General features: G+C 53.2%; 1 protein-coding gene across 1 annotated transcript; it reads left to right on the top strand.

The window, feature by feature from the left end:
- Positions 1–1060: 1060 nt before the first annotated feature.
- DUSP1 (dual specificity phosphatase 1) lies at positions 1061–3664 on the top strand. The gene is made up of 4 exons (XM_063413444.1): positions 1061–1541; positions 1642–1790; positions 1904–2123; positions 2612–3664. Exons 1-4 carry the CDS (start codon positions 1172–1174, stop codon positions 2980–2982), a joined length of 1110 nt encoding a protein of 369 aa, XP_063269514.1. The 5' UTR covers positions 1061–1171; the 3' UTR covers positions 2983–3664.
- Positions 3665–12624: the final 8960 nt, after the last annotated feature.

Genomic DNA, 12624 nt, shown 5'->3' on the forward strand with positions numbered 1-12624 from the left:
CTAAACACCGCGGGGCGAGGGCACCGCTAAACCCCGGCCCCAGTGCCACATACACGGAGCACACGTGTGTAAATGCGATATTGGAGACAGTCACAGATGGGTTTGGAATGAACCTGAAAGATCCTTAAAGGTCCCCTTGTTCCACCCCCTCACCTGAAGAATCCTCCCCTCCTCTGCTGCCCGTGCTGGGGGATCAGCCCAGGGCATGGGGGATTTCTTATGCAGAATTTCATCAAGCATATATAAATATATATATATAGGTAGATACTCCCATACACATATATATATACCCACATATACACGCACCCATATACACATATATATTTATAAATATACATATATATATCTGTATATTTATATACAGATATATATACACGTATTTATAAATATATAGACACACATATACACATAGGTACATAGGCACATACACACAACCCCCCTATACACATATATATAAAATATACGTGTACGTATGTATATGTATATATATGTACATGCATATATTTGACATGTTGTAATTTATCAAATTATTATTATATACGTATTTATAGATACGTATATGATAATTCTATATTTTACTTATATATGTCTTTAAATACTTTAATATATTTGTATGTATTTATATACTTATACCTACATATAGTGATATGTATTTATAGACATAGATATATTTAGATATCGCTTTTATATCTTTAGATATACTTAGATATATTTTATATTTTAATATATTTATATATTAAAAATTATTAATATATATATTTATATCGGGGGGTTGTGTGCAGTAGGTGGGTGTGCGCACACGCGTGTGTGTAAAGATGTGTATGTGTGTACAGGTGTGTAAATTAGGTGTGTAAATGAGTGTAAATGGGGGTCACACACAGGCGCGCCCCCGCGCGGGCCCGCGCGCGCTCCCAGGCCGATGACGTCACACCGGCGGGGCCGGGCGCGCCCGCGCTGGCGCGCGGCCAGGGTGACGTCACCCGCGGCGGCAGCCCCGCCCCTCCATTGACACCACGTGACGCGGCCCCATTGAGAAAACGCCGTCCCGCCGGCGCGGCCCCCATATAAGCGCGGGAGCGGCGGAGCGCGGCCGGGACACCGGGACACTCGGGGACAGCGGCACCTCCGCGCACACCGCACCGCCCTCCCTGCCATCCCTTCGCTGCCAGCCATGGTCAACCTGCGGGTGTGCGCCCTGGAGTGCGAGGCGCTGCGGGCGCTGCTGCAGGAGCGCGGCGCGCAGTGCCTCGTCCTCGACTGCCGCTCCTTCTTCTCCTTCAACGCCGCGCACATCCGCGGCTCCTGCAACGTGCGCCTGAGCACCATCGTGCGGCGCCGCGCCAAGGGCGCCCTGGCGCTGGAGCACGTCGTGCCCAACGAGGAGCTCCGCGCCCGCCTGCGCCAGGGGCTCGTCCACACCGTGGTGCTGCTGGACGAGCGCAGCGCCGACCTGGAAATGCCCAAGCGCGACAGCACCATGCTGCTGGCGCTCGGCACCCTCTGCAGGGAGGCCCGCGGCGCCCGCATCTGCTTCCTCAAGGGTGAGTGTCCCCGCGGGCTCGGGGGGCCGGGCCGGGCAGCCCCGCTCGCTGCCGGCCGCTCGGCGCTCACCCCGGCCCCTCTCTCCGCTCTGCCCCGCAGGAGGTTACGAAGCCTTCGCGTCCGCCTGCTCCGAGCTCTGCACCAAGCCGGCCGCCCCCGCCGGGCTCAGCCTGCCCCTGAGCGCCAGCCCGGCTCCCGGCAGCGCCGACTCGGGCTGCAGCTCCTGCGGGACCCCGCTCTACGACCAGGTGAGCGCCGGGGCCGCGGGCGGAGCCGCCGCCGCGCCGAGCGGGGAGCGCCGGGCGGGCGCTGCCGCGGAGCACCGGGCGGGGGTGACCGGGGCCGGTCCTCTGTGTTGCAGGGCGGGCCCGTGGAAATCCTGCCGTTCCTGTACTTGGGAAGCGCCTATCACGCCTCCCGCAAGGACATGCTGGACGCTTTGGGCATCACGGCGCTGATCAACGTCTCGGCCAACTGCCCCAACCACTTCGAAGGGCACTACCAGTACAAAAGCATCCCCGTGGAGGACAACCACAAGGCGGATATCAGCTCCTGGTTCAACGAGGCGATCGATTTCATCGGTAAATGAGCTCTCTTTTTCTGGGTGAATGTCCCCTGGGAAGCGATTTTTGGCATAGTTTTTTCCCCTGTAAATCCTCCACTTGAGGTCGGGGAATAACATTCCACTGGGAAGGCACACTGGGGAACATTTCCATTAGTTTAATTCTATTCACGGGCATTATCTTAGCTTCATAAAGCTGTTTGAAATCTTGGTTCAAGAGGCACCGGTCTCGCAGAAAAGAGTGAATTTAAGCGGATCAGTATTAAAGTAATCTTGCAAGACTGCTGAAGTGACCTGGAGGAGCTATTAGTGTAATTAGAATTGGAGCCCAGAGTGAAAATAGCTGCTTTCCTCAGGACAAAGACTCCCTTTGTCTCAAAAGCTCCGGGTGCACCTATTAGGCTAAGGAAGGGATGGATTAAAGAAATGTAAAACAGCAGTCTGTGCTTTTCCCACCTCTGGAAGCAGCGAGACTTGTTTGCTAACCGTGTGCTTTGATTCTTCCAGACTCTGTGAAGAGCGAGGGAGGAAGGGTCTTTGTGCACTGCCAGGCTGGCATTTCCCGCTCAGCCACCATCTGCCTTGCTTATCTCATGAGGACCAACAGAGTCAAGCTGGACGAAGCCTTCGAGTTTGTCAAGCAGAGGAGAAGCATCATCTCCCCCAATTTCAGCTTCATGGGGCAGCTGCTGCAGTTCGAGTCGCAGGTCCTTGCCCCCAACTGCTCGGCAGAGGCGGGGAGCCCTGCCATGGCAGTGTTGGACAGAGGGGCTTCCACCACCACCGTGTTCAACTTCCCCGTCTCCATCCCTGTTCACACCACGTCCAGTGCTTTAAACTACCTGCAGAGCCCCATCACCACTTCCCCCAGCTGCTGAAAAAGCGGGTGAAAGTCGTGGCCAGGACTCAGCCTTGCTGTCTCCAAGTGCAATAACTACAGGGACAGTGTCACTGTGTTTTGTGGGGAGTCCTTCGCGTGTCCCAGAACGGTGTCGGAAATGGAGAGGAGCTCACCCAATGCCAGAGGAACCAGGGGTTTCTGGCTGCTCAACAAATGTCTGGATGTCTGCACAGAGATCAAAGGACACTGGCTCTTCCTGAGCTGTCCCTCCTTGTCTTCTGTCTGTCCTAAGCCTGCTCCATGTGTAGTAGCATGCTCACCAGTATTCCCCATCCTGGACACTTTGAGCAACACTGATGCTGTCCCCTTTTATATGACAGTCCTATTTATTTATTTTTTACATTAATGCGTTGTTGTTGGGGTTTTTGTTCCTTTTTTTTTTGCCTTCACAAACGTAAAGTTTCATTTCTAGAGAAACCAAATACCTCAGTATTTTTTGGTACTATAATCCTGTGTGTGTATATCTGTCAGCTCTTCTTGTTTTCCAAGCACTGACATGAAAGCACCAGGCGAGTGCTTTTTTTGAGTTGTTGAGGGTTGTATGTTTGCTGATTTATTTATGATGTGAAATAATATATTTCTTCTTATGAAGACATAGTTTTGTTACATGATTATAACTTTTTTTATACAAATGGAATAAATTATGATATTTCTATTCATCTGGATTACATATTCTTTAAAATACTGCATTTCACAGTCCCAGAACTCATGTGGAAGCTCCAGGGTGAAGAGCTGTAATTTTCAACTCTTCTGGCCTCGGGTCTTGACTGAGAAAAATGGGTTTAAACAACATAATTGACTAAAAACGACTGCAGGTTCTTAACCTGAGCTTTCCTTTGTCCCCATGTAATTGTGTGCAGTGGCAGGGAGCCAAGGCTGGCTTCTCAGCTGGGAGTGGATTTGGCTGCCCTGATGGCTGTAACAGTTTGAACCAGCTGAGACTTGGGCACTGGGCTACAGTGAATTTAAAATAGTCCTTCTCCTAAGAAGGAGGAATAAGCTTTCTTATTCCTTGTTTACTTTTAATGCTTGAAAGGTTAAGTCTAAAAATTAACCTGTTAGTAACAGATCTCTAAGGCTTGGCACAAACTCCCAGAGTGTTTTTCTTTTTCTGTCCCATCTCCTTAAATCCTTTTTGCAACTCAAAGTGCCTCTGATGCCTCGAGTGAGGTATTTGGCTGGCTGGGCTGTCTCTGTAAACAAATCAGGGTATGACAAGGGATCAGGTAACCAGCAACTCACTGGTTTTCTTACCCAGACCCAAATAAATTCTTTCCTGCTGGAGATTATCACTGGAGTGAGTTGGATCTGGTGTTTCTGTTGAGGCAATGAGGAGAGTTGGTGCAGCACAGCCAAAGCCAGGCAGGGGAGCTCCAGGAGCAGGGTGAATGCTGGGCCCTGGCACAGAACTGCCCCTCTCATGGGCTCTGGGGGCAGGACAGCATCCCTGCTCTGCCATCCCCTTCCCAGGGAAGCTGGAGGGTGTGGGGTGCAGCTGGAAGCTTGATTTCCTCGGCAGGGTAATGCTGGTGACAGGGATGCTGAGGGAGCAGCAGCACCCTGGGTTTCCACACTCACTCCAAAGGGAGCCCCCAGTTCTTGCATGTCTGATATTCAGAGTCAGATCCAACTTTTGCCCCATCAAAAATGGTTTTGCTCGGACACACACAGCAGGTTATGAGTGTAAAATCAAGGAATTTAGGCAGTTGGGATCTTTGGTGTGCAGGCGAAGGTTTTTGTGAGCACAGAGCTCTTGTCACGCAGCAAGAGGAGCAAAGCACCACAAACTCCTGCTGCAGTCCTGCGAGTTACCTGGGGGATTATTGATGCTAAAATCCAGGACTCCTCTCCTGGGAGAAGGTGCCCTTGAAGGACAGGATGAGGCACTGCTGCCTCTGAAGTTCTTCCACGTGAGCTGCCCCTCCGAAGCAGCTCTGTCGTCAGCGCCGCGCGTCAGCCCTCGCCGACTTTAACCTGACACCAAGGGAGGAAAAAAAAATGGAGCAGCTAAAAGAGGAGAGATCCCTGGGCACTGAGAAGTCAGAAACTCCTGTTTTGCTGAAGTGTACCTGAACCTCAAAGTGAATATCCTCCCCAAATCCTGCAAAACCCCTTTGTCCATGGAAAATCCCTTGGCACCTGCCATTGCTGTGCTGATTAAATATGCAAGACTGTCTCTGAATACGTGAGCCTTTTTACACCTGCAGTAAAGGGTGGAACAAACTTTCACCGTCAAAGCAAAGCAGAGCTCGTTCAGTGGAAAAATACAACCTTGGCAGCCCTGGCCATGCAAGTGATAAAAAAAAAAAAAAAAAAAATCCAGCCTGTTAATCGCAATTCAAACAGAAATCCGCTCCCTGACAGCCGCGGGAGCTTGTTTATGTGTTTCTTGGAACAATAAAACTCATTACCTGGCAGCAGATCAGCTTTTATAACCTAAGCAGGCACCTGACAGAGGGGTGCAAAAGAGAGCTGCTTCAGCAGAAAGGCTGCTGTGACAGCCAGCAGGGCTGCGGTCCCTGCGAGCCAGCGGCGCTCCCAGCTCCGACATCCCGTGCCCTTTTCCAAGTCTTTATCGGGATCCTTCTGCTGTAACCCGACTCTGGCGCTGCCCAGTCTCAGGCTCCTGCGCTCCTTTCGTGGATGGGATCGCACCCAGACCCAAAACTGCTCCCGGTGTAAAGGGGAGGACACAGGGAGAGACCAGAGACTGCCAAATGTCACCTGAGAGGGACAGAGACTGCCAAATGTCACCTGAGAGGGACAGTTCTGGGGAGATGGATGGGCTCAGAGCCGGGGGTTTACTGGGAGCAGTGGGGAAGGAGCAGGGTGAGGGCCGGAGGAGGAGGATGCCTTGGTGGCACAGCCAGGATGAACTTTGCAGAAGAATCATTACTTTCCACCCCTTTTTTATCCTCCTAGCTCTGCTGCATTGTTTGATTGGGATATTAAGGCACATGCCTCACCCCGGTTTAGGGCTTTAAATTCCCAATTCTCTGGGAATAAGCTGGCTGTCCCCCCGTGCTGGCAGGACTCAACTGAGCCCATCCCGTGGTGTCCAGCCCCAGAACCCCGGCACTCGGCAGGCGTTTGCGGGGCTTTCAGTCTGTACCAATCTGTAGCTCTCCAGTTGCATACATCCCCATGGAAACCACGAGGAGTTTCCCCTCGGTGAGGACGGCACAAACATCACTTCCTGCTGCTGACAAACCAATTTGTCATGAAGTGATAAAAAGGCATGTTTTGTGTTTGCAGGAACTGGCTCCGGGCTTTGTTCCTCCCAAGCCAGAGGCTGCTCACCCGCCCCGAAGGCAAACAATGCCCATTGTGTGCCCTGCAGAGCGACCACGGGGACACACAGAGCTGCCCTCGGGTCCCCAAATGCCACCAAAACACCCCAAAGGGAACACAAGCCACGGCAGCACTTAGCACAGCACCCACAGATGTGTCCCCAGAGCCCAGGGGTGTCCCTGGCCAGCCCACAAGGGGACACAGCACAGGAGCCCTGTGTCACCCCCCCAGCCTGCTCAGGGGACACAGCCTACCCAGTTAGCACATGACAAACAGACCCAGAGCTCCAGATTAGACGTGTCTTGGGTAATCCCCTCGTCTCAGAGCTTTTGCCTGTTGTAATCAGCGCTGGAGAGGTGCAGGGTGTACTCGGGCATAGGGACTATCCTGGATTAGTCACCCCAGGATCAGACTCGCAGGGCCACAAGGATGTGTGATGCCATCGCGTTGAAAAAAAAAAAGAACATCGCATCCAGATCACTCACAGGCAGATCTTGTTGGCCTGGTTACCACCTGGGTTTTTTCCTCTGCCAGGGTAGCAGAAAGGGCACTGGGAGTTGTTTGGAAGTGATGTTTAAGTGCAGCCCATTCCCCAACTCCGCAGTCCCAGGGGGACGGGGAAGGAGAAAAGGTCGTGGTGTGTGACTGTCACAGTGTGGTGACAAATCACGACACCTCAAACCCCATCTAAACCTCTTCCTTCTGCTGGTCCAGCAGCAGTGTCAGTGACACACTCAGTGCAGCCAGGGAGACTCTGCCCGGGGCTTTGGCTTCCCCAAATCTGCTCCCATCCAAGGCTGGAGGGAGCTTGGGAAAACAATTAAAACACGGGCTCAAATCCACTCATGCTGAAAGAACAAATTAACTCAGAGATTTGTGCTGTGTGTGGCTCCTCACAACATTGTGTACTACAGAGGCCACAGGGTGGGCAATCCAGGAGTGGCACGGCCCAAGTGGGTCCTGCTGGCACCCATTGAGGGTGTGAGAGGTTAAATGGGACCAAGGTGTTAAAGGAGAGACTGGGGAGAGGCAGAATTTTCTGGCATTGCTGGGAGGACTCTCAGCTGCCTGAGACCCTGAGCACAGCCTCGGAGAGATGAACCCAGGTACCTGAGGGGAAGCAGCTGAACTGCTCTGCTGCTGGGCTGGGTGAAGGATTCCTGCTTTGGAGAGCTATTTGCCACTCTGGAAGTGCAGTTGTTCAAACCTGTGCCTGCCTGGAGAGCAGTGCCAAGGTCCTACCTGGGCCTGACACTGTTAGTCTGGCACAGAGCGAGTTGGCTCTGGTATTGTAAGAAAAACAGCCAGAACCAGGGCAGAAAGCAGCTTTGGTATTTTTTGTCTTTATATGGTGTGGGCAGCCTGTCCTCCAGGTGTGGGTTTGATTTTTTTTTTTCCCTTCTCCATGGGAGTTTTCATTCCCAGGGGTTTGTAGCTGCCCTGTGTGGCTGCTGTCCCTGCTGGCAGTGCCAGGCTGGCTGTGCTGAGCCACGAGAAGGGGCTGGGGGTGCCTGGGGGTGCCTGGGGCCTGGGCAGGCTGGCCTGGGGTGTATTGGGGTGTCTGGGGGTGCCTGGGGGTGCCTGGGGGTGCCTGGGGCCTGGGCAGGCTGGCCTGGGGTGTATTGGGGTGTCTGGGGGTGCCTGGGGGTGCCTGGGGGTGCCTGGGGCCGGGCAGGCTGGTCTGGGGGTGTCTGGAGGTGCCTGGGGGTGCCTGGGGGTGCCTGGAGGTGTCTGGGGGTGTCTGGGGATGGCTGGGGGTGCCTGGGGGTGCCTGGGGGTGTCTGGGGCCGGGCAGGCTGTTCTGGGGGTGTCTGGAGGTGCCTGGGGGTATCTGGGGGTGCCTGGGGGTGCCTGGGGGTGTCTGGGGCCGGGCAGGCTGGCCGGGGGTTTCCTGAGCCGGGTTCTCAGGCTGCAGCATTTGCATTCGTGTTTCCTGCTGACTCGCCCTGGGCTTCCCCTCGCAGCCCTGGCACGAAGGGGAAGGGCTGAGCTCAGACACCGTGGGCAGCTCCAGCTCCCCTCGGGCACAGGGGAGCCGTGGGTGAGCTCCAGGTGGGCGCTCAGCGGCCGCTTTGGGGTTTGGAGCTGACAGAGAGGATGCTCGTGGATGTGCTGGGTGGATGGGAGGGGGTGAAGCACGGTGGGCACCAGGAACCCCCTCAGATGTCACCCAGGTTTGGGCTGGTGCCCAGACAGGGCTGTGGGAACAGTGATTTCATCACCCAGCTCCTTCCAGTCTCCCCATTGCCCACACCACGTCGGGACTATCACGGGGGCCACAGAAAATGCTTTATTTCTCACCAAAGGGTTCTGTGTGACACCAGCCCCTCTCATATCAATACTTTTTCATCCCTAAACTATAGGGATGTTTAAAAATAAACTCCCAGAGGACTCTGATATGACGTAGTCCCCTCCTAACTCAGTAACCAGTTGGCTACAAATTAACAGGTTCTTACTACACAATGTATTTTTTTGAATTACAGTCTGTCTCAGAGCCAAATCTCACTCCCACCTGTACTCAAATAATAAACTACAGTGTCATTTTTAGACTCCTAATTTCTGAGATAATTTAATTTAATTTGAAAGGAGGTTTTTTTGTGTTCTCCAGCAGGTGTGGTAGAGATGGCTAATGATGGCTTTTTCCAGGTCTTTTATGCACTAGGAAGAAGTGTTTTATTTTCAGTATATGATTGACATTCTTGTCAAAATGTGATCTATGCTAAAATTTTCACACATCAGTATCTTGTTCATCTTTCAAACCTTGTTAAGGTTTTGTTAATTGGCAGCTGGGTCATGGCACCATATGGTTTTAATGGCAGGTTTTTCTAATTTAGGGAGGATATAAACTGCAGATGTGCATTAACTCCAACAGTTTTTCCTGACACTCTGTAATACTTGCAAAGCAACTGGTAACTTCTGTCCATTCTTGCCTTCTGCAATGAAATCTGGATGATTGCAGAGATGTATTTCAGGGATTTTTGGGTGATAACTTAAAAATTACATCAATTGTTTGCCGTCCCAAAGGCAGGTCTGGTCTTCTCTCTGTGACAGGGACAGCACCCAGGGAAGGACTGGGGCTGTGCCAGGGCAGGTTTAGGTTGGATTTTGGGAAAGGTTCTTCCCCCAGAGGTGCTGGCACTGCCCAGGCTCCCCAGGGAATGGGCACAGCCCCAGAGCTCCAGGAGAGCTCGGACAGCGCTGCCAGGGGTGCCCAGGGTGGGATTTTGGGGCTGTGCAGGGCCAGGACCTGGGCTGGATGATCCTTGTGAATCCCTTCCAGCTTAGAATATTCAGTGATTTTAAGAATCCCTCCTGCATTTAAAATACAGGACAGGAAAATGGGATCTCTGCTGCTTTTGTGATTCCAAGTGCTCAGCCCTCATTCTCATTTGCCAGAGACACTGCTGATGTAAACAGGAGGCATAAACTCGGTGGCTGGTGCATCTTTCTATTTTAATCACGTAGGTGCTGGTTTCAGTGTTACATTACAGGATGTTTTCTTGGTTTTGTTGTTAAAACAGAGCCTGGAGCCCTCCCCATGTCAGCTGCGATGGCATCAGCGGTGAACCCGGGCTCTGTCTGGGGTTTTGTGGCGTTTCCCCCGTGTCACTGGGCTTTGCTGGGAGGGCAGGGCTCCTGGCTGGTGGTCTGGGAGCCAGCCTGGAGGGAAATTTAGCTCAGTTACACACACAAAATCCCTCCCTGTGAGGGTGGGCAGGCCCTGGCACAGGGTGCCCAGAGCAGCTGTGGCTGCCCTTGGATCCCTGGCAGTGCCCAAGGTCAGGCTGGAGGCAGCTCTGAGCACCTTAGGACGGTGGAAGGTGTCCCTGCCGTGGCAGGAGGTGGAATGAGAGGATTTTTAAGGTCATTTCCAACCCAGGCCATTCTGTGCTCCTGTAACCACGTCTGTGTGACAGCCACTTCTCCCACTCCCAGCTCTGGGTGGGTCACACCTCAGGGCAGGAGATGAGCACTAGAAACGCCTTTAGATGACCTTTGGGAACACCTTTAGTCCTCACTGGTGGCTGAGAATGAGGAACCCGGGTGCTCAGGGCTTTCCAAGGCGCAGAAAAGCATCTGTAGCACCCACTGAGATGAGCACAGGGAGAGTGGAACAGTCGAACTGGTCAAAATTGAAGCTCTCTTGGCTGCTGTAGCTTGGCTGGAGCCTCTGTAGCGTCACCGGGACGCTTTGAAGGATTTCTGGCTGCCCTGGGAGCGAGGAGGCAGCTGAAGAGCGGGATCGAACAATAGCTCCCACCCTTTCCTACTGACGGCGAGGAACAGAAGGGAACAAAGCTGTTCGCAAGGAGAAAGAAAAAAAAAATCCTTTCGGTCTTTCTTTCGCTCTTCCGACTCCATTAGGAGATTTTCCTCCCTCGGGGAGCCAGCGTGCATCCCAGCCCCCAAATTTCAGCACCTTTCCCTCGTTTCTCTCCATCCTTTAAACGCCTTTCTGCGGGCGCCGGTGGGGATGGGTGTTTATAACTCCTTTTGTTCCTCTGTTTACAGCTTCCCTTCCAGGCTTTCGGGGACGGCTGACGTCAGGATGCTCCATTTGGGCTCCTCTGTACTTTTATCTGGTGTTAATGCCTTCCATGAGCCGCAGGAATGTGCAGCGTGGGGAGCGGGGTCCCGGCGAGGGCAGGAGGGAGCCGGCGGGGCTCAGCGCCGCGCTGCCCACCCTGCTGCCCCTGCCAGGCACCAATTGGCTTTGCTGGGCACCACCATGGTCATTTATGGCCTTGCAAGGGCAGGACCTTCCCCCTGGCACCCTGTCCGTCTGTCCTGGCAGGCGGCACGGCCCCGCCTGGCACCGCCAGCTGCTATTTTTGAGGCGCCCGGGCTGCATCCCAAGTATAGCGCGCTCTATTTCTGGAGCAAAACGATCTTCCCGGGTGGGGGTGTGGGGATGTTTTCTGTGTGATGAAACTCGTGGGTTTGGAGGCAGGGAGAGGGAGAGAAACAGCTGGGCACAGCTGGAAGGGAGGCAGGGAAAAGCAGGGGGAGCTGGAGGTCTCGTCCCGAGGGAGAGCTCTGCTCTCCCGTGCTCCTTGCCCTGCTCCTGGACCGGGAGGCAGAACCCGGGCTTGCCTTGCAGCTGGGGTTTGCTGGGGTCGCTGGAGGGCTTTGCACTGGTTTGAAATGGGCTGCTGGGCACGTTTGAGATTCCAAAGCGTTAACGGGGCTGCAAGGGATGAGGAGGGATGCTAAATGCAGAGCTGTAAACTCGCTGGTTGCTTTCACTGATTTTGGACCTCCAGATCCAATTTTGGACCCGTTTCTCACTCCAGATCGACCAGATCTCAGGAGGAGCAGAATGCCATTTGTCCACCAGGGCCTAAAGAAATTCCTGAAAAGAATCAAAGGAGTTCTTTGTTTACTACACACCCTGTAGTGTTACTGAGAAGCCCCAAATAGCACCACAGGCTGCTTTAGAGAGGGGATGTGACATTCCTGGGGTAGCAAAGGACAGCTCTGCTCCTGCCTCCAGGTGCTCCAGGAGCAGATGGAGCAGGCCCTGCCAGGCTCTTCACTGCAGGAACCTTTTCCCAGGCAGGAAGGGATGTGCAGGGCCATGGACTGGACTCCATTGGCTGTGGGTTCTGCCAGTGCAGCATCTGAAACTGCAGGTCTGAAGTGTTTCCTCTTGTGACACACAGCTGGGCTGGCGGTGACACAAAGGCTTCTGAGAAGATAGAAGAGGATAGAAAAGAGTTTTCTTTAAGGTTTAAGAAGAATTTACCATTCTTAACGTTTTCAGTGCTTTCTGAGGACCCAACACTGCAATGACAAGTGGCACAAAGATGTCACACTGATCATGGTGGTGATCCAAGTCCTGTTCCTGACACTGCTGTTCTCTTACCTCCACACACCCGTGCACCAGGAAGGGCTTTTCCTCAGCCACAAATTCAAAGTGGAAATAGCTGGTATTTCCAAAGCTGGCAGCTTTTTCTTTGTGATGTTCTGTTGGAGGAATATTGAGTGGTTTTGAGACTGGATGAAAAGTTTCTGATTTGTGCTCTCACCTAGAACCAGGCACTCACATCCAGCCGAGTCCTTCTGAGTTCTCTGTTTCTAAGGGCTGTTTCTGGGAGGTCTCCATCCCCAGCAAACTGGTCCATGCTGAGCAGGGCAGTGCTGCAGGTGGATTTCTCCTCTCTCACAACAGCCTGGGACACTCCTGTCCCACGGGCAGGGCTCACCTGGTGCCACAGCACCTTCAGCTGCCGAGCCTTTGTTCCTTGTGGAAGGGGGAGGCACAGAAATGCAGAGGGGGGAGCAGCTGGGTGCAGAGCCGGGTGTTTGATGCTGGTGGGTGAAGGAT

Source organism: Prinia subflava, chromosome 16, assembly GCF_021018805.1.
Source record: "Prinia subflava isolate CZ2003 ecotype Zambia chromosome 16, Cam_Psub_1.2, whole genome shotgun sequence".
Lineage (NCBI taxonomy): Eukaryota > Metazoa > Chordata > Aves > Passeriformes > Cisticolidae > Prinia > Prinia subflava.